The 22,033-nt window shown below is 35.5% G+C and overlaps 1 protein-coding gene and 1 long non-coding RNA gene across 3 annotated transcripts in view; one reads left to right on the forward strand and one right to left on the reverse strand.

Moving 5' to 3' along the window:
- The window catches only part of PREX2 (phosphatidylinositol-3,4,5-trisphosphate dependent Rac exchange factor 2), a 168,907-nt gene that overhangs the window by 93,426 nt on the left and 53,448 nt on the right, over window positions 1-22,033 (forward strand). For both annotated transcript variants that reach the window (XM_002198999.6, XM_072924731.1), the window contains exons 24-31: window positions 3,309-3,531; window positions 3,874-4,081; window positions 8,877-9,056; window positions 11,790-11,884; window positions 13,818-13,900; window positions 14,232-14,322; window positions 15,537-15,665; window positions 20,546-20,587. In XM_002198999.6, the coding sequence (XP_002199035.4) occupies window positions 3,309-3,531; window positions 3,874-4,081; window positions 8,877-9,056; window positions 11,790-11,884; window positions 13,818-13,900; window positions 14,232-14,322; window positions 15,537-15,665; window positions 20,546-20,587 (1,051 nt within the window). The remainder of the gene's footprint in view (window positions 1-3,308; window positions 3,532-3,873; window positions 4,082-8,876; window positions 9,057-11,789; window positions 11,885-13,817; window positions 13,901-14,231; window positions 14,323-15,536; window positions 15,666-20,545; window positions 20,588-22,033) is intronic.
- On the reverse strand, window positions 396-15,991 carry LOC115493913 (uncharacterized). The gene is made up of 3 exons (XR_012054171.1): window positions 15,852-15,991; window positions 10,655-10,738; window positions 396-639 (listed from the first exon to the last, which is right to left on the reverse strand). It is a non-coding gene; the product is annotated as an uncharacterized lncRNA (long non-coding RNA).

The following is a 22,033-nucleotide window of genomic DNA, read 5'->3' on the forward strand; positions in this document are numbered from 1 at the left end:
ATTCAACTTTTAGGCCCTAGCATTTCTGTTAATAGTACCATCTCTGTAAATTGTTAGCGTCACTTGGTTTAATAAAACATAATAGCATGGAAAATGGAGAAGGCACTGATTTTCATATGCTTGAGATCTAAATTAATGGTATGTGAATGAATAAATAGCCCAAACTATGACCTCTAGTTGCTGTCAGTGCGTTTTTCTGTAGTTGTTTAAGTAAGCAGGGTATAAATGAATCAACCATTTGCCATCTTTTTAATGCAAAATCATTTTCTCATCCAGACTCTTAGTTCCTCTCTCATGGAACCTAATTATGGGGAGGTGAATTACTTTGAAGCTGGCTCAAAATGACTGCAAAAAAGTGGGTCTGCCCTGTATTGCCTCATTTGGGGATCTGAGTTGTGACGTTTAGAAACTGGTCTGTTCTGAGAGTTAAGGCATGAAAATTTGAAAAGAAAAAAAAGCAAAGGAAAAGGAAAGTGAATACAGAAGCTTCACACATTTGCAGAAGCTGCCTATAAAAGGCTAGAGGATGATTTTTCAGTTTTCAAAGGAAAGAAGGGAGAACTGTTAGGAATACTTGTAGCTCAGTATTCAGTAGGATGACGGTCAAAAAGCAGCTTGTCAGACTTCTCCAGGTGCTCTCTAAAAAGAAATGGAATAAATGAGTTGTGTTAATGGAGACATCAAAAGAATCCAGATACTGCTTTAGCAAAAATCTAACCTCTCCATTGTTTGCCTGAATTACAAACATCCATATTTCCAATCTGGTTACACTTCAAAATGAAATTTAAAAAAAACCCCAAAAACTAATTAGTTTTCATATTAGCAGTTACAGTTCAAGTAACATGCAGGTGATTTATATGTCTTCTGTAGCTGAAAAATTTGACTGTGATATATAGCCTCTACAGAGGAGGCCAAGACAGTAAATCAAATTTTGTTGTGCTTGCTGGATGTGAAACAAACAACCTCAGGGAAGTTTTCATAGTTCTTGCACTGTCTAGAAGCAGATATTCCTGATACAGACTGCACTTCAAATCTCATCTGCTCAAAAATCAGTAGTTTCACTGTTACAGCTTTTAATGACAATTAGTAATGCAGTGGATTTCAGGAATAGATGTGTCACTTCCTTGGCAAGGTAAAGGTAACCATAGTTACAGGAGACTTTTGGAGTGCATGAGCCCAGCTTGGCTCCTGGTTTTACTGTGAAAGTTCGAATTCTATAAATAAAATCTTGTGGATTTCTGCAGATCCTACTATTATTATTATCAGAACATTTTGCTCCAATTAGACCTCGATTCCAGTGCCATGAGTCCCAGATGTTTCTCAACACATATATGAAAAGAATTTTGGTCCTGACTTATGACCTGATTAAATCATAGCCAGTATTTGGTCTCTCTGGAGCAGGATGTGTGGGAGATTGAGATGTGAAATATGTACTGCTTGCGGAAACATTTTCATCATTGAATGTCCTTAGTATCCTTCTTAACAATTTGTACATTCTTCAGCCTTTGAACAACTCCATAATTGGATTTCTTGTAACCCTTCAGATCTTCTTGTGATCTAAAGATTTAAATGTAATTATTTCTAAAAGCATTCATCAGACTGAAGTAATATGATACCAAAATAAACAGAAATTTAAGTCCCTATACAGAAACATCTTACTTTGCAGAAGGAATGTGTCTTAATTCAACTGAAGGGTTAGTAAAAAATTGACTGTTTTGAATTTTTCTGACATTTATTAGTGAAGAAGCTTTGCAAGTTAACTTTGAAAATATTCTTATGCATGAGCTGTGGTTCACAGCTGAAGTAGGTCTGTGTAATATTTTGACTAGAGAGATATTGTGATTAAAACACTGAATGCATCTTTCCAGAAAAAAACCTCCCCTGACCACAAACTGCACCGGAATTGACACATATTGACAAAAATTCTACAAATCTCTTTTCCAATTGAAGAGCTTGATCTCATTACTTGATTCTGACACAGATGTAGTTGCTGAGTGTTCAGTTCAGTCCTCACCATTTTGGGTTGACATCTTCTCATCGTAAAAACCAAATAACTCTAAGCCTATTCAAGACACTGCACAAAATTTAAGATGTTAGAGTCAAGGAGATGTGGCTAAGCACTGTATTAGAATTAGACCATAAAAAGCATTCCTCATTGCTGAGCTGATATATAGGGGGGAAGAAGGGGTGCTGAGCTAGGAAAGTCTGTAAAATGGGGTTTTTGCAGTTTTTATGTATTAGTGCTCATCAGCTTCCTAATGTCACTCAAAATAGAAGAACGGTTGAGGCTGGAATGTATCTCTGCAGGTCTTGTCCATCCAACCCTGCCTAAGCAGAGCCACCTAGAGATGGTTGCCCAGGATCATCTTTGAGGAGGGAGATCTTACCTCTCTTCCCTGAACCTCTCTGAGCAACTTGTGCCAGTGCTCAATCACCCTCACAGTGCAAAAGTCTCCTGACATTCAGAGGAAACTCCTGTGCTTAGTTTGGGCCCATTGCCTTTGGTCCTGGCACTGGACAGCACTGCAAAGAGCCTGGCTTTGTCCTCTTCGCATCATTCCTTTAGGTGTTTATATACATTGATGTGTTAATCCCTGAACTTTCTCTTCTTCAGGCCGAGGGGTCCCAGCTCTCTCAGCCTTACCTCTCAGGAGAGATGCTCCAGTCCCTGAAGGATCTCAGAGGGCTCACCTCCACTGGGCTCTCTCCAATATGCCCATGTCTATTCTGTGAAGCCCAGACTGGGACCCAGGGAGGCCTCACTGGTGCTGAGGAGAACAGGATCACCTTCCTCCAACCCCTGGCAATGCTTCTCCTAATGCAGGAGGATAAGATATAATTAAAGAGGACTTCCTCCTTCTTGATCAGGAAATCCAGAATTTATACATTCTGATTTTGTCTTCATTATAGCTTCAGACGACAATTTCATGAGTTTTTGAAAAATACTGGTTTGGAAATGTTGGCAGGTGTTTATAAATGTCATGAGCAGTACAGCAGTTTCAGACTTACTCCCCAGAAAGACACTTTTTATTATGTTCCATGGGAAATAAATTCTATCTCTCTGTTACAAAGCTATTTACTTCTTAAAATGTCATTTGCTTAAAAAAAAAATCCCTTAAAAATGTAAAATGAAAAACATTTTTCTTTCCTTTTTAGAGAAAGATGCAAATTGCAGAGTCAAGACATCTTAAGTCAAGGATGACTGAAATATTTTAAGCTTTTATTTTCTAGTCAGGTACACAAGAATTGTTAGCTACATGCAGACACAAGAAGAGCTCATAATCAAAATTTGGTTTTCTTTCTTCTAGTTTTCAAGAGTGCTAAAAAACAGAGCTTGGCCTACCTTCAAACAAGCTAAGTCAAAGATTTCACCACTTCACAGCAGTGATTTCTGTCCCACCAATTGCCATATCAATGTGATGGAAGTGTCTTACCCTAAGACCTCAACTTCCCTTGGTAGTGCCTTTGGTGTACAGTTAGACAGCAGAAAACATTCTTCCCATGAAAAGGAAAATAAAAACACCGACCAAGGTAGGTCAATTGAGCTTGAAAGACCTACTTCCACTGCTTCTGATATAGAGCCTTAAAAGGTAATCAGTTTAGGTTTATAGCCAAAATATTAAAATTGAGGACAAGTCTTTCTGAAATCACCCTTCTTTTGATTTTTACTTTTATTTCACAGCATAATGGATAGTCATAATTTCACAATAACTTTCTCCTAAATAGCTTGACTTTGAAATGCAAATAAAATGCAAAATTAAATAAGTACATGAATTTTAAACAGAAAAGTATTTCAGTGTCTGTTAGGTATTTTACTAACTTCAAAATATATGTTCAAAAAATAATGATGAAATCCCTTTGAATTATTCCCAGGTAAACTGAATCCCATGATTTATGTCCAACATACCATTACTACTATGGCTGCCCCTTCAGGACAATCTCTTGGTCAGCAAGAGGGCCATGGTCTGAGGTACCTCTTAAAAGAAGAAGACTTAGAAACACAAGATGTCTATCAAAAATTGCTGTTCAAATTACAAGCGGCACTGAAAGAGGTGGAAACATGTGTCTGCCAAATAGATGAGTAAGTAAATGTTACCATCTGGACTTGCCTTTAATTTTTCCATAGAAGATAATGATAAATCTGGGCAATGCTTTTGTATAGCATAGGATTCAATGCTGACTTCAGACAGAATCGAAGTAAAGTAAAAAATTTAAGTGCAGGTAATGTTGTATTTTGATCTTTTTTGCAGCATGCCTGACTTCTTTCCCCACAGTTTGTATGTAGGTTTTTTTCCCAGTTTGTAGATTTTCTTTAGAATGAGGCAAAGTTAATTAATTTGAAGTGAGGAAAATATGAGGCACACAATGTAACCTACAATTTCACTAAGAATGAAAACAAAGGGCAGAGGTATAAAAATGGCCTATATTGAACTCTTCAGGTGTTGCTGAATAGTCCCACAGATGAATTTTTGGTTAAGACATTACTCACCTACAGGGAGAGCATTAATTTGTTAGAAATTTTTCAAAATGAAATTGACCTTAAGGAAGAGCTATGGATTTAGGGAGAGCCACCCTTGAGTGATTAGAACATTTGGCTTGAATGTGGGAGACTCAGGGTCTCATCACAGTTAGTTCTAATTCAGGACAAGTATTTATAACTTGCTTTCTCTTCTGCAAAGTAGGTGAGTTGACTTCTGGGCTTTTTACTTGGAATAAGGATGAAGAAGGATAAGAAACATTTAAGTTTTGAAAGAGCCCATATGTAATGCAAAAGTCAGAAATTAATTTTGAAAACAAAACCAGAGAATTTTTTGAGTTTAAAAAACAGTCTGTCATGATCTCCAGTTTAGATGTGTGTCATTGTTTCTCATGTTATCTTGAAGACTGTAGTGTGATTTGTCCTTTCATGTGTACTTAAGGTGGGATTTTTTTTTTTTTTGCTGTTCTCTAGTTGTAATAGTTATGTATTTGTAATTATTATAAATAATTGTAATGTATCACATACTGCAATGGGAATGAAAGCAAGAGTTGACTCAAGAGTGTTTTTAAGAAAATGCTGTTTCCTGTTTCTTTACATAGTTCTGCTAATTACCACACTGAAGATGAAGTAAATTAATTAAATTCATGATAATTTCAGTGCTTGGGTGCTTTTAGAAAATACTATCTGTAAAGCCTGTGTTGTCTCTCTTCCTCATGGAAGTAATTTTAGTCAATATTTCAGGAAGTTCTAGTTGCTGGTACGCCACACCTTTCCTTTCCACTCCCTTGAGCTTGTGATGCAAAAGCACAGGAAATTCTGAGCCTTTTGTATAAATGTATATATAAATACACACACTCACAGAAAAATTGTGTACAAGCACAAGGGTTCACTGTTTTTTATTCCTGAATTTTCTGTACACTGATCTTGTAGCTGATCTTGTATAAGGTGCACAGATGTATTTAGTAAATTTTACCTTTGTCTGATTGGAAGACTGAGACTTTTCATGCTTTATTCCTCATGGACATTGAGTGGACTGCCAGTGAGTAATTACTGCAGAGGAAAGCAGTTCTATAGAGGAAACAGGATAGCTAAGAGACCTATTTAAAAGTGCTGAACAGGGAAAAGTGAGCAGTTCAGAGGTATGTGGTGTATTAGAACATGGTTGCAGATGCTAATTAACTTTTGAGATTTAGGACTAAAGAAACAAAAGAAAGAGTGACACAATAGATAAGCCAACAGCCATGCTTTAATTAGAAATTTTCATACTTAAACAGCTGGAAGGAAATGTTTGATTCTGTGCTTTTTATAAAGACAGTAGAATTTATTTTTTCTGTTGTGGCATAGTAACAATAAAATTGATGTATTTTTTATTGAATTATTATCCTAAGCAATCCTCATTATTTTAATATTCTCAGGATGGATAATATGAACATGGTATCTATCACAATTTTTAATTTATGTTGATATCATGGGATGGAAAAATTGGACTACTGAATGACTGGTGCTCTTTATACTTACTGTAGGAAAAGTTGCTCATGCATGTTACCAAAGGTCTCTGCTCTGTATTGAGGTCAGTACTGGTCTGTGTTTCAGCTCACAAAATCTTTGGGCAGTGTTATCTGCTCAACCTCTGCTGTTTGTTAGTGATTGAAAAACGAGTGTTTCATCTGAAGAGCAGGTCTGTGAGAGCCTATGGATTATGGCAAGGGAACATTTAAGAGAAAATTTTGTACTCCTAATATTGTCTGCATAAGAGTTTATGAGAAGGTTTGCTGATGAGTTTTGGTTGGATAAATGATGTAGTACTGACAGAGAGAGAGAGAGAAATGCACACAGAATATGTATCCCCTTTCCACAGCCTCTCAAGGCTCCACTGTACTCACATTGAAATAGTTTAATGGTATCTCAATAGTTGTTTAGTGATGCTGCAGATACCCCATGTTGCTGCTAGGTGCTACACAGAAATAAGTCCTTTTTCAAATTGTTTCCTATATGGTGACTCTGATGAGTTCTTTGTTTTCATGCACACAGAGCTCTACCACCATCCCAGCACTTTTTTGGAAAGATGTCTTCTGGGACCATACTCTGTTGAGTGAGAAAAAGGCAGAGAAGGTTTTTGTTACTGCCATTTTTAATTATTTGACTAGCCATAGCAGGTTTTGTTTGTCAGGGTTGTGTTAACTTGGTTTACACGTAGGAGTAATTCCACAGGTGAGGATTGTTTTTTTAAGTTATAAATTTCTCTGTTTCATTGAAATATTCTTCATAGAGACTCTCTAGCTGTTAGTTACTGTTCATGCATGTATTTCTCCTTTGAGAGCTAGATATCTAAGGTAATGTGTCGTGTTTAAGAACAAAAACAAAAGTATATTTAAACATGGTTATCGGGGAGGGGATGTATCCAGGTTTTTATTTTCAACTTCTTGGACTGAGTTTTTAAGAGCATGTCAGTGACTTCAGTAACTGCTTGCTCCAGAACTTGGTAATCCAAAGTTCCATCTTTCGTTCATGGTAGTTCAGGAGAAGAATTTTCCTTAGAAAAAGAGCCTGCATGCTGAAAGAAATGGAAAAGCTCCCTTAGGATAAGATCCAGCTACCTTAATCAGTCTTTTACTGAGCTCTTGGCAGCAGTGACTAAACAGGCACATAAAAGAAGGGGATATAATAGTCTGTCTGTGTCTTGATAAATAGTTATTCAGGGGAAGATATTTTCTGGAGCTGATATTGCAGTTCATTATACTTGTTTCTTTCTCTTGATTATTTTCTTGCAACAACAAAAATCCTCAAGAATTTACTAGAATTAACTTTTATTTTTAGGTGGATAAGAGTGGGAACACAGGAACAAGCAAAAGTATAGATTTATCTTTGTCCTTATCTCATCTTTCAGCAGGCAGAACTAAATGGTCTTTTCAGAATGGACCTTTTGGTTTAAGAGCAATGTTAGAATGTTCTGCCATGAATTTGTCTAATCTTTTTTTGAACGCCTTAGATATTACTAAGAAATTAAGTTCTACAGGCATGAAGAACTGATTTCCTAGGATTTCTGCTTCCATAACACATTTATTTTAGGACAAGTTCAAAAACACATATGCTCTATCATGAGATTGACATTGAACACTGATGTAAAATATGGATCCCATCTCTCTTCCTGTACTCATGGAATTATGCTTGCCAATGATTAGAAAGATTTGAGCTGTGATTTCCTACTGATATGAAGTGTTGAGGTGTAATGTAGCCCAAAAGATATCAGTCTAGTGGAGGGGTGAATTTAAATTCGAGTGAAATTATACCTGTATTACAATTTAACTTTATTATCATTACCTGTATTATTATTACCTTTAGTGTCATTTTTCTGTACTGCAGTTGCAGTATCTTTAACTATATATGGGATAAAATCTGTCTATTCCCATCAGTATCAAGAATTTCATGTAAGATCTAACCTATTTTTGAATCCTACCATGTACTTGACAGAAAGTTTGCCAGTTGACCATCCTGACAGCTCCTTCAATAAAACCCTGCTACTGTTTCTAAGTAATTCAAGGGGAGTAAAAAAGTATAGTTCAGTGTCCTCTCATTTCAAGTAGTTAGCAAGTAGTTTTTGCAGGAAAAATGCTGCTTTTAAAATCCAGATATTATTTAGAAAGTGTGATTTTAATGGAGTGTTTGGGCAATAGGAATTAAAGGACAATTGCCCATTATTGCTGTTCTGATCTTGAAAGTAAATTAGAGCATCTCAGTATGAATTAATCATCCAAGAATATGAACTTTTCACTGCCAGTATTTCTGCATGTTCTAAAAGTAGCAGTCCGCACTGTTCTCTCTTCTTGGCTGGTTGTCACTTTGTGCTTGTCACAGACGCATGTATATTAATCATCAGTTTTACTAGTGATAATGGCTTAGACACTTTGAATGTCACGAAGTACACAGAGATGTTAACAAAGATCTTTAAAATGTCCTAGTAGAATAGTTTGTGGTGCATGCTGGCATGTCTTGTACAGTAGTTATTGGGAAAATACATGCTTTTCACAGACTTACAGTTACTTTCATGTGTTTTCTTGATTTGTGCTAAGTGCAGAATTCATATTTTAAAATAGTTATGTTCATATGCAGTTTGACCCCAAGAGTCCAAGAATGTGCTGTATTTCTTCTCCAGCTGGAATCATTGCTTTCATACATGATTAAGTATTTGGTGAGGTTAATGGGTTTCACTGTTAGAGTTTTTGACAACTGAATTTGTCACTTCCTTTCCTTGTTTCAAATAGATATTGACTGAATTAAGATATTCCCTTCACATAGTATAGAATAATAATTGGAGGATGGTGGTGAGAAATGTTATCCTGTTGCTATCTCACTTTTGAAAAACATTAATTTGCCTTTATTTTTGTGTGTTTTACAGCCTTCTTTCTTCAATAACATATTCCCCCAAATCAGAACGTAAAACGCCTGAGCCTTTAATACCAGCAGACAGTGATAATGAAAAGGGTGAAAGAAATGGAAAGAAAGTCTGTTTCAGTGTAACAGGTGATGAACAAGAAGATTCTGGTCATGATACCATCAGTAACAGGGATTCTTACAGGTAAATTTATTAATAATATTTTTATTTTTCAACTGAATCAAATATGGAAGTTTGTAAAGGTATCAAGTGGTTATGAAGACTATTAGAATATGATTCTGACGTTACTAATGGAGGTGTAACTAGCCTCAGGATGTGTAAAATAAAGTCTTATGAATACAGATTAATTATTGTATCTTTGTCAAATATGGATAGGATATCACAACCAAAGATGTAAGACTTTACTTTAGATTACCTGTCTTACAAAAACTAGAAATAAGTGGTTATTATGTCTCCAACAACAAACCAAATATCTACTATGGAAAGCAAAGTGATAGAGCCACCATTCTTCTGGATAAAGAAAAATATACTGTTTATCAACATATATTTCTCACCTTCTTTCACTCTAAGTACTGTAGCATCCACTCACCTCTAGAATTAGTAATGCATACTGTGAATGAGAATGTGAAGAATTTTGAAAAGGAAGGAGTACTTATAGCAAGTATAGTTCTTATATAGGTTATACTCTTTTACTTAGAGAAAGTTGGCTAACTACATGAAATAAATTTGAATTTTAGCTGCAAGTAAAATGAGGGTTCATTATTTGTTCAGTATCATAGTTCATTATCATGCTCAGAAATTAGGATCTCAGTAGGTTCATCATTTTTCTACAGAACTCTGTGTTGCTGAGATGTCTTTCCTAAGCTATATTTGCTTAGTACAGCCTGGCTGATATGAAGCCTTCATCGTAGTAGAAAGAGTTCATATCAAACTATCTCTGTGTTTACACAGATGTAAACAGATTAAGTTCATTTTGGTCTTACCATGATGAACACACAGGAAAAGTTCTTGGTCCAGCATAAACACATTCAGAGTTTCCTGCATGTTCATGATGTGTCCGACTGACTGTTCATGAGCTGCTCCAGTGATGTGTCCTTGCTCCTGTCTCGAGGTTTCCCAGCTGGCACAGGATTTGTACGTAGAGAAAGAAGGGTGTGACCCAGGACATCAGCATCTCTTTGTTCAAAATATTTTCTTTATTCTGATTCATGTCCTTTATAGCCCTTTCTGGCTTTGTAGGAATAATAAAACCTAGGGCTCCATATGCAGAATAATAATAAAATTTGTGCATTAAGGACAAGCGTTAGAGTGAGATTAGAGTGTTGTTTTCTTTGCTTAAATAATTGTATTGGTCAATACTTAAAATCTCCAGCTCTCATAATGCCACAGTGGTTACTATTGGAACCGCTTGGCTTATTTTAACCATTATAGTGCTCTCATTTTGTGTAGGGTCTCCTAAACCTTACAGTACAACACAAAAATCATGCAGAATGATACAGCAAATGCATCTAATCTGTTTCTCATTTTCCTGTGTTTTATTTTCTCATGCTTTGCACAACCCAGTTTTAATTAACCTTCATCTCCCCTTTGGAGACGTTAATAAGTGAATAGAGTTAGCTAGAAAACATTTCTTAATATCCAGCCAGAAATTTTTAATACTCCCTGGGACTGTTCACCCACTATTAGGAACATGTTGTTACTGATGTCTTTTCATCTACTTAATGGTTATGATTGTAATTACATCATATTGCTTCTTTTAAAAGTTTAACTCGTTCACTTACCTTGTTGACAACAGGTCCAAAACATGTACATTAGCCAGGAAATATAAGTCTTCTTCCTAAATTAGTGAAAGGTCACTTCTGTATCTACACAAATGAAGAAAACAAACAGGGAACACATGTATAACTGCAGTGTTATTTTACAAATGGTTATGTTAATCTTGGTGAATGGGTACACCCAAATCATAAAACAAGACCCTATCATTATGTGTAAACCTCCCTTAGGTACACTTTTACATTATATTACATTCACTTGGGTTTTTGAAGACTCCCTCTGCTGGATAATTACTTAAGCATTTCCTATATTGAAATGAAATTATTTTCATATGGCTAAACAACTCTGAAGACTTTGAATTCAAATATATCTTCATAGGATTTTTAGTGCAAAAGTCTGTGTTTTACTCTGGTTTTCCTGCAGGAGTAGGTATATCTTCATGTATTTTCTGTACAGAAAAAATTGGTTTTGAGTGAAAAGAGCAGAAAAAAAATTACAAATTTAAATCCCAAAATCTCCCTTTTAGACCAATGTGGGTGAAATTTTGTATGCATTGAAGTTTTGACTGAAGCCACAGATGTAAATGTCTATACATCTCTAAAAAACAGAGCAGCTGGAAGAGATGGGATCATGAACTGTTTTGGCTGACAAGGAAACTAGTTAGTAATTTCAGTTTTGGTGCTATTCAAACGAATCAAATCTCTTGTAAACCTACAGTGAGACTCTGTTATGCAAGTTGTAAAGACTCAATGTTTGTATTAGCTGTGAACCAGGAGAAAATATGAAGTAACTAAAACATTTGAGGCCACAGATTCAAAAACTACCACTCATGCAAGAAAAGTTGGTTGTTTTTCATTCAAAGTCTGTATTATTGTTCTGCAAGTACTTGCTCACAGGTAATGGGAAGGGAGATAATTGGAGCATCTATTTTGGGAATCTGGTCTTCTGAGTCTTACCAGGACTGCAAATTAAATGAAAGCCTAAGCACAGGGATCTTTATTGCGTATAAAGAATTATACAGACCATCTCATCATTAAATTTAGGATGGGAAAAGGGAAAGAATTTCCATAAGTCTTTTCAACAGAGCCTGTGTTAAAGGACATAGCTTTATTTCTTTTTTGTGTTTTGTATTTTGTTTTCAAGCGACTGCAACAGCAACAGGAACTCCATTGCCTCTTTCACCAGCATTTGTAGCAGTCAGTGCAGTTCTTATTTTCACAGTGATGAAATGGATTCAGGTATGTTTATAAAACTAATCTATGAATCCGTCTTCTGTTCCTTTTATTAAATTTTATTATTTTCCTTTGCCTGGCAGTTTTATTGCTTTTATTTTAAAAATTGCATCCTCCTTAGTAATAGAAGTTCATAATTTTGCTTCTGCCTAGCTAGTGCTGCACTTAGGAATCCTTCTGTAAAAGAGAGCCAACATTCCATTATCTCTGTGAATAGAATGTATTAGAGCTCCTGGAGTCAGTGCTTTTCATGTCTTTCATGTCTTGACAATGCATTATGTTGCACAAAGTGAAGAGCATTTTAGGTGAGTGTGGAATGCTCTCCTAGCCAGTGTCAGCACCTAGACTGCAGGATATGGCTGTGTGTGTTTATAGGAAGGAATGTGAGACCACATAGAAGCACATTCTTGTTTATGCCATGACAAATTGGATTTAAGTAATTGCAGCTGCTAATAGGAATGAGATAGAATTTAACTGCATGGGGAAGGAGGTCATATACTCAAGGACTAATAATAAAAAAATATTTGCTCTAAGCTGGGAGTTTATCATTTGGGAATGATTTAGGAAAAGAAAAAACTGAGCATGTTAGTTGAATATGAACCACCAGTGAGGCCTGGCCATAACTTTTATTGTTCATTGTACCAGGAAAGATATTTTCAGTTGCAAGAGGAAAGCATTAAGACATTATGAAAGGTATCTGAGATACTTTGTAAATTACGCAGAGTAGTGCGAATAAGACAGAATTTCATTTCCAGAAATGATACATCCATAGCTAAGCTAATACAGAGTAAAGGATGAGGGACAACATGAATTGTTAATAAAAGAGGAAACCCAGGGTCTGTATCTTCAACTCAGGATAAGAATGAGCTGATATATTCTTGTGCAGCATCAAGCTGAAGTACCAGCTCAGGTGCCTGAAAGGCCATTTGCTAGCCAAGCACAGATACAGTGCTTTTGGTCACAAATACTGCTGCTCAGGGAAACTCACACTCTCTTCTGGCCTGATTTTCAGCTGGTTTCAAAGTTAACCTGGCTAACTCCAGATCAGGGGTCTTGGGCACTGTGCTTTGTTGCAATTAAAAAAAAAAAAAAAAATTAAGGGCAGAAAAGTACTGTTGAAGTGTTTCACTGACATAAGAAAAATTAGTCTAGATTAACCTTGAATAAATTTGGATCATAAATTTTCAAGTGGCTAATTAATGTCTGTAACCAACATCAAGGAATCAAGGAGGAAGATCAGTTTTAAGCTCAATTTTTCAACATTTTTTGAAAGGGTTCAAGGTATATTGCCTGTTGTCTGAAAGAGCAAGGGACAGGACAGTGACTTAAAAGAGTCCTTCTCCTTTGCACTTTCTTAGGAAATGATACAGTATGTGCTACTAAAAGCTTCATATCAAATAATTTGGGTATTGTATTTTTGCTGAATTACTAAAATCTCAGAACAATGCAGTTAGTAAGAGCATTAGGATTGTGAATTCTGTACAGTGCTTACCAAAGCTTCACACTGAATGCATTTCAGTGACTTTGTGGTCCACTACGTTGGGTTCACACTACTTGGCTATTTAGTCTGGAGTTTAGTTTAGTATGTTCTCCAGAAGAGAAGAATTGCGTGTTCTGGTCACAGAACAGTGGGATTTTCAAGGGACCTTTTGGGATGATCTGGTCTAGTCTCCCCCTCAAGCAGGCTCATCTAAAGCAGGTCTTCAAGAACCATGATCAGTTGTGTTTTGAATATTGTCCTTTCTTTTAGAGACATTTCTTCATTGTCGAGTAACTAATAAATGCAAAATATGTAGGGAGAGCAGTTGCTATAGTCCTGACAGTGCACAGGACTCTGTGACACATCAGTCTGTGTGCAAAGCAGATTATCTAAGCTGCAAAGGTTTTGGAAAACATGCTGAAGCTTCTAAACAGTTTCTCATTTTAAAATATTTTTCAGGTGATGAGCTTCCCATAAGTGTTCGAATCTCCCATGATAAACAGGACAAGCTCCATAGCTGCTTGGAGCATCTTTTTGGTCAAGTATGAAATTATTTTTCTTGGCTTTGATACTGATGTCTGTGCTTGAGCTAAGATGTCTTTGGAAAATACTTCTTTTTAATTTTGCTTCCCACTGTTTACTGAGATGGTATGTATTTACTCATTTTCCCTCAGTTTTCTGTAAATAGTCCAAAACTGCAAATTAAACAGGCCCTTAAATTTAGAGTAACATTCTCCTGTTTGTTACATTAACTAGAGCTCTTAGGTAAGAAAAAATCCGAAGTTGCTTGTCTGTAGTCCACGTTTCTTACAGAAAGAATTTCTAATTGTTGCTGTGAAAAACATCTTTCTCACAGAACCTTGATCCCAACAGGTCGATTCAATCGTCAATCTTCTGAAAGGACCAGCTGTGATGAGGGCCTTTGAGCAGACAAAGTACTTTACACCAGGTCGAGGCCTCCAAGGTAACATTTAATTCTAGCTATGAGAATGAAAAGATAGCTTGAAGAGTACATGGCTGTCCACTCCTTGAGCTGGTGTTAAAGGACTGATTTTGCTTAATTGTGGTATATTCTGCAATAACTGATTGTTGCAGTTCATTTTAAATAGATATTATTTCTTAGTTAAAAACTGATTCCTTATATTTTATTGCATAATGTAGGAAAAAATTTCAAATTCAACTGAATTTTAGACTCTGAACTGACTGTTTTATTGCTGAGGTTTTTGGAGCAAGAAGCAGTGTTACTATATTGCATGTTTTTTAATACATTTTTGTCACAATTACTGAAGCCATTCCTGATATGCTTTATTACCAATGCCATATTTTTATTATTTTTGTAGTTATATTATTTTTGAAGTTGATTTATAAATAATTTGTAATTTATAGTCACAGCAATATTTATGCCAAATATATACTTATATAAATATTACTGATTGCTTAAAAAGAAATATCCTGTATGTAAATTCAGACACTCCACTACCACTTGTATGGTTGCTTAAGTCTAAAGGTATAAATAAGCATATGGTAGTGGTCATAAGTGATGAAAAATAGAAAAGTGAAGATAATAGAATCTTCTTTCAGTAGACTGAGTTTAAAAAAAAAAGAAGAAAAGTTCAGTGGGAAAATAAATGTTTTATTAATATCGGTAGTAAGGTATTGACCCTAACACATATCTTTTAGCAAAGAATACTGGCTTTAGTGGCCAGAGGGTGTTTTTACCCAAATTATGAGGTTTTACAAAGCCTGAATTACTACCTGCTAAATGAATTTGCATGAAAGAACACATAACTTCCTTTTTTTCTTTCTTTTTCTTTTTTTCTTTGTTTTTTTTTTTGTTTGTTTGTTTGGGTTTTTTGATTTTTTTTTTTAAGTAAGTAATTTTGGTTTAAATTTAATTTTCTGATTGAAACAATTTTGCCTCTAGAAGTTCCAGGGTCCCACTTACTATGCACCTTGTTATGTACCTGCTTCAGAAAGAATCATGTCTGGGGATGCTGCTCACTCACTCCTTAGACTTAAGCTGGGAGCTTGGATGACTGTTAGATCTGCCACCGTAGCTTTAACTACAGTTAAATAGGTTACCAACTCCTTGAGCATGAAAGCATTTAGGAAAAAAAGTCTTAGTGTGACTTTCTCAGGAGGCTTAAACAGAAAAGTACTATTTTTGTCCTTGCTTAGAGTTTCAGCAAGAAATGGAACCAAAGCTCAGCTGTCCAAAGAGGCTACGACTCCACATCAAGCAAGACCCTTGGAACCTCCCCAGCAGTGTCCGGGGCCTTGCCCAGAATATCAGAAAATTTGTTGAAGGTTGGTAAGAACAGCCTGATCATAAATAAGCACTTCATTAATGATACAGAGGGGGAAGGGAAGGGGAGAGGTAGAGCTGCTTCCTGCTGCTTCTAGCAAGATTTGTGGAACACAGTGTATCCTAGAGATAGGTTGTACTCTCAATAACAAGGTTAGAGGAGTTTATCACAGCTGTCTTGTACTTACCCTGTTGGCTTTAGATGCTGAAGAGAAAATAGTCTTCTGGCAAATGAGAACAAAGCAACCATATGCTGGGTGTGGTAGGTTTTTCAGTTGCTACTGAAGTCCAGTGGGCTTGACTGATTTGGTACACTAAAATAAGACTTTTGTTAAAATTAAGCTATTTTTTTCCACTGTCTTAACTGGAGAGATAAAGTCTCTGCAGCTTTTGTTCTGTACCTTGGTCTTCTCTGTGCTTTTCTGGAGTCATTATCACTCCTTCTGCTATAAAGCCATAGTTTTCATTTAATCAATCCCAACTGATGGATGGACTCCTACTCTGCCTCCCTTCCACCACTGTATAGAAGATACCAAGTACTCTGCTCCTCTTCACCACCAAGTGACAGTGAGCTGAGGTTTAGTCTTTCTTCCCTGTCTTCATAAGAAAGAACTGGCCTTTTCCTTCCAGAGTCTCTTGCCTTTAATTCCTGCTTTATTTCCTGTGCTGCTTGATAAAGAAACAGAAATAAAGAGTAAGAATATTTTTATAAAAATGCCTATGCTAAGATTCTCTGTGGGAACAAAAACTTAGGACTAGCTTTAAATTACTTGTGTGTGTGTGTTTAGCTTCTTCAGTTTGTGGGCTAGTTGCTACAGTGTCCCTTAAAGAAACTGTTAAATATCAGACCAATGGGAAAGAACTTTGTGATAAGTTTTACTATTATAAACTTTCAAAAAACAACCAGCCAAACCAAACAAACTCTTCCCTCTCTGACTTGGCATTTCTGATTTGAGATACATCATATTTTCAGACACTGGGTTAGAAAATTATAAAAACAACCACATAAATGTTTCTTTTTTGAAGTAAATCACAGTGAGTTGACTCTCCAATACTAAGAATAATCCTTTTAGTTTAATGGTGGCTGTCATTGAGTGAAAAATTAATAAATAGTTTTGAAATCTTTTTTTTTTTCCTGTGTGTCCTTCTTCAGCTTAAAACAAATTATTTTCAAGTATTTATCATTCTTTCAAAGGCAAGGAGGAATGGAAATCTGTCATGAACCTTACTTACCCCTTTCAGAAGCTAAGATTAACAGACCGTTTACACATAACTTGTTTGCCCATGAATAGAATTAGTAGACCTAACCCATTTTAACAGTGGTCATATACCCTCAATAGTGAGCTGAGATTGTTCAAAATTTTGTGGGAGAGTTCATCAAAGTCCAAATGATTTACTGCCCCTTTGTAATATAAAAAATTATTTTTTTACTATACTCAGCTCACTGAGAAAAAAACAGCAGCTGGGTTTAACTGAAACCAGAAGAACAAGAAGCAGAGTTAATAATGTTTTTAACAGCTAAATTTTCCCTTTGTGTCTTCATTTCTTGATTTACTCCTTCCTGTCTTGCCATCATACATTGTGTTGACAGCTGGTCTGGATACCTAGGAGAACCACCAGTACTGCCCTGAGCTATTTATGGCTGAAAACCTAACACATGGCACAGAGAGTCATCTCCCCATTTCCCCTCTTATTCACTTGATTTAGGAAAAAACTCAAAAGGTGCCACCTAATATGACTGTTTAGCTTTGCTTTTGAGAACAAGTTGAACTGTGTCTTGGGATTTTAGAAGAATCTTCTTGTTTGTTTTTGAATAAAAGACAATATTTCAGCAATTGAGGAAAGCAGATACATTTTTCTCTTTTAAGAGGAAGTAGTCAAAGGATAAAACTTCAGTCACGGTGGACAAAAAAAAATGTAATTAAAACTTTTAGTTTTTATAAACATACTTAACCATTATTGCTCTGTGTAAGTAAGGATGATTATGATAAATTAATCTCCTTATTGAAAAATGACTAATTTTTCTTTTTATAATAGTATCACAGGATATTTTTCATTGTTCTGTTGCATTGCAGAATCTATTAGATTAGATTGATTAGTGCATTAATGCAGGAGACATGGGAGCCTCACAAAGATGAAATGTTTTAAGTCCTAGATACTAAGATTCCTTTTATTTACTTTGTTTAATAAATATGATGTAATGGGAAATCTTAGAATGCCTTGAGGATGATTGCTCTGGTCTGTCAGTTTTCTGTTTATTAGTGTTAGGATTGGAAGAACTATTAAAAAATACTTTAAGGTTTGCACAGATTGAAAAAAAAAAAAAAAGAAAACAGAAAAAAAATCAGCCAAACCTTCCTTGACAGTAAAATTAAAATATAGCTGGACATTGCTTTGTCTCCTTATTTGTCTTATTGTCTTATTTGCCTTACTTGCTTAATTGGCCTTATCATATCTTTAGAGAAAGAAAATATTTCAACAGTTACAGTAAAAGGCCAGCCTAGAAGGCTAATCTAGTTGCTAGCATTGTAGAGTTCTCTGAAGTAATATGCAGATTCTAGAAGGATTTTTCTGGAGCTAAGTAACTAAAGAAAAGAATGAAATTATTTCTTGGATTGACTTGGCTTAATAAATTGTAAAACCAATAAAGCTGAATATAAGTTGATGGCACAGGCAGATCTTTGAAGGGAAGTACTTGATTTTGGTGGAGAGGGCAGTAGTCAGGGCAGGAATTGGACAGCCACCAAATAGAGGAAGAATAATGCAGGTACGTGATTGTGAATCTGTGTGAGATATGTAACACAAGAATTGGAAAGCACAGGGGGAAAATACTTGAGTAGGAGCCAGGAACATTAAGAAGATGGATGGAAAGAAAGGGACTCAACACCAGAAGGGTATAAACAAAATAAAGAGCAAGAAACATTTCTGTATTTGCTTTTTCCTGCAGAAAAAATAGGTAAGATTTTTGATCAAAAGAAGAGGTGTTCTGGGGCAAGCCAGATTTCTCACCAGCTAGTCAGGTAACTACATGAGGAAGTGCAGTTATTTTTCTAGCACTGTAGTTTTAAGTTCAAACAGGAAATATGATGCAATTGAGAAAGTTCTCTTCTATTTTAAATTAGGAGTGAGATGTGACGGAGCCTTTTGATTATTTAAGGTATAAAAAAATGTATTTCAATTTAAATAATAAACCATGCAGTGTAAAATCTGTCTTTTTTAAATTCTTTCAGGTGTGAAAATAAATAAAGCTAAAATCTAGCCTTTCCTAGCAAAGATCAGAATAGCAGGATAATGTGGGTTGGTTTTTTTTTTCAAATAAAGTACAAAAGAATATTTAAAAATAAAAGAAAATGAAGTAATCTTGCATTACAAATCAGAATCTAAGAGAAAGTGCTAGGGAGTTATTCCTTTCCATACAACATGTAGCAATAAGGAGTGAGAACTTTCATAGCATTTGGTATTTGTTGAAAAGCAAATGATTGACATCCAAGGTTCACTTCTAAGCCCAGGTGAGTAGATAAATGATCTAAAAATACTCTTTTGCCTGTGGGAATATTTTGAAGCACAGAAGACTTATAGCAATGATAAAAGAGAGTTGCTGTGTCCTGTGATTTCCCCATAAGCAGGAAATCATTATTTATATGTACCTCAAATTCTTTTGAATTCAAAGATTCAACAAATCTTATCTAAAACAAGCTGCAAATAATAGCCTCAATGTATCTAAGTTATTCAGCTAAAAGCTGCATTTCCCTACACTCTCAGTTCCTAAGTTATGTTCAGACTCCAGTTTATTAATCTCTGTAAGGAGTTGTGTTTTCTTTTCTGAAAGACAGAAGGCTAAGGAAACAACCTAGAACCAGGAATTTTCAGGAATAACTAATAATTTTTCATGTTTGGGTGTTTGTATTTGAGATACTGTGGCAGTAACAGTGCAGAGGAAACAAATTACCAAATTCTATTATTGTTCATAGAGCCAGTTTCAGCTCTGCTCATGCACCAAACAGGGCTTTGAACAGGACTGCAGAGAAACTTGGGTGTGGGAAAGAAGGTTTGGAAAGATATGAAAGCATGTGAAATAGTGTTGTGTTCCTCCAAGTAGTACCTGTAGGACAACTGATGTGCTGAAAGTTTGGCACTCTGTAAGGTTATGGCAGATTTTAACCTTCCTGTATCTTGCAGCACTGGTTAACATATTTAAATTTGTGCTCTGGTACATAAGGTGCACTTCCTTCAGCCTGCCTGCATCCTTTGAAAAGCAGCCCCCTCCAAGGAAAACATAAAAGTGTGTAGGGGGGGAAGTGCAAAGAGAGATAAGCCTGTGTAAATTAAGATTTTTTTTAAAATTTGTACTTTTTTGTTTCATAGATTGTTTAGTGAAAAGATATTTTTGAAGCAAAATAAAATCTGAAGGCTGGAAGTAAATTGAAAATGCTGTTGTATTTATCCTAAATGCTGTGGTACAATTTAAAATAAGGATAATTTGAGATTTTTGGGTGTGAACAAAAGAGTACAAGAGAAGGAGAAGAAATAATTAGGATAACGTGGGAATCAGTGAAAACTGGTCTTGTTTTAGTGTTTTGGGACTAGAATTCTTAATGTATGGAATTGCTCTGGCCAGCTGCTACACATGTGCTCTGAGATAGCAGCTGCCTTTTCATCTCTCTTTCTCAGTGATGGCTTTTGATTATTATCAGTTTTTATCAAGCCATATGTACAGCTAAGTGAAGTTGAGACTCATTACTGCTTTGTAGGTATGAATCAGCATTGCCTAAAAAGAAGCTGGAGTTAAGCTGATATGAAATGAGAAATTGTAAATGCAATATTATGTTGAGGAAAACACTATTAACCATTACCTCAAAATATTTTCTTCTTTTTCTTTAAGAGGTGAAGGCGCGAATACTCTTGGCACTTCTAGAATATACAGGTAATTTTGCTTGTTTTAGGAGGGAGGGAAGTGAATGTGGATGGTTTTGAGATAATTTTTGCTTTTGAACAGAAGTACTGTGTTTACATTACGGGGGGGGGGAAACCTCAGATATGATAAAACCTGATAATCAGCAACTTCATCCTGCTGTTTAGAGTAAGGATTCCTGAGGAACACAATTTCAGAGCTTTTTAACAAACACTGCACATTCTGTTTTTTTTTCCCTTTCAATGCAAAATACCTTATCTGGTCATTTACTCTAGATCTTGGCAGATAAAATAAGAACTAAACACCCAGCTTTTGCATAGTGTCTCAGCTGTCTTTCTTCTTTGGGCGTTTTCTTATTTGCTGTTTTTCTTTTCATTCCCATCTGTTTCCAGATTTATATTGCTATTTTAACCCATGCCTTTCCTTTTATCTATTTTTAGAGAATATTTAAGATCCTCCTTTCTGGAAGGACTCTGATTTTTCTCTGTATTAATTCTACTATCATGCCATACAGCTTAAAATACAAAATCAATGTGTCTACAAAATCAATGTCACTGAACCAGTATTTAAAAATATCTATGGCACGAGTTTCCCTACAGTTTGTAGGTGCCTATATGTTCAAGTAGGCAGTCCAATTTAACTGTAAAAGCTCATTATTTTGACCATCTTACAGCACTACATGAATGCATTATTTCATTATTTTTGTTTTGACACACAAGAACAATTTTATAAAGGGGATTATAATCTTTCTTTGTTGTCAGATTTCTTCAAAATGTTAGAAAAGTTTTTAATAATTCATTATTTATCCTAAAATAAGAAGTGAGTTGAGAAAATGTCCTAGACTTGATTTTTTTAAAAGTAGTTTTCCCTATTTATGTTGTTTTATGAGCTGGTAAACTCTCTAGTTTATTTAGTATAAAAGTATTTTTGTAAAAGGACCCCAAAAGTGCTCTTGTATTCAGTATCTGATGTTCAAGTAGTATTAAATGAGATTCAGAAATATGTTTGAGACACAGGAGTACTGCTTCCCCTATGCAGGAAATACAGAGGAAGCCAGCTGCTGTCAGAAAGAAAGGGATAAAATTCAGCAAAGTGAGGAAACAATGTCTGTTAGGCTCAAATCCTGAACACCATTGGAACATTGGAAAGTTTTAGACTGTGGAGAAGCCAGTGGGATTTTTGAAGCTGGAGATGTGTGTACTTCTTAAAGATAAAAATTCTCTCTGTTCTGGATTTGCACAACTTGAGAGAGACAGGGAGGTTGATTTAAACAATCAAAAACAAAAAACCAAAAAAAAACACCAAACAAAACAACTACAGCAAACATTGAGTCACATTGCATAAATAGTAGTGATTTGGCCATTTATGGAAAATATTCCTAAGATTCTGAGAAACTGTCATGTAGAATAGAAATGATAGCAAAAGAGTGTTCACTATTATCAATAGCTGAGGAAAAGA

The sequence above is a fragment of the Taeniopygia guttata genome, chromosome 2, assembly GCF_048771995.1.
Source record: "Taeniopygia guttata chromosome 2, bTaeGut7.mat, whole genome shotgun sequence".
In the NCBI taxonomy this organism is placed as follows: Eukaryota; Metazoa; Chordata; class Aves; order Passeriformes; family Estrildidae; genus Taeniopygia; species Taeniopygia guttata.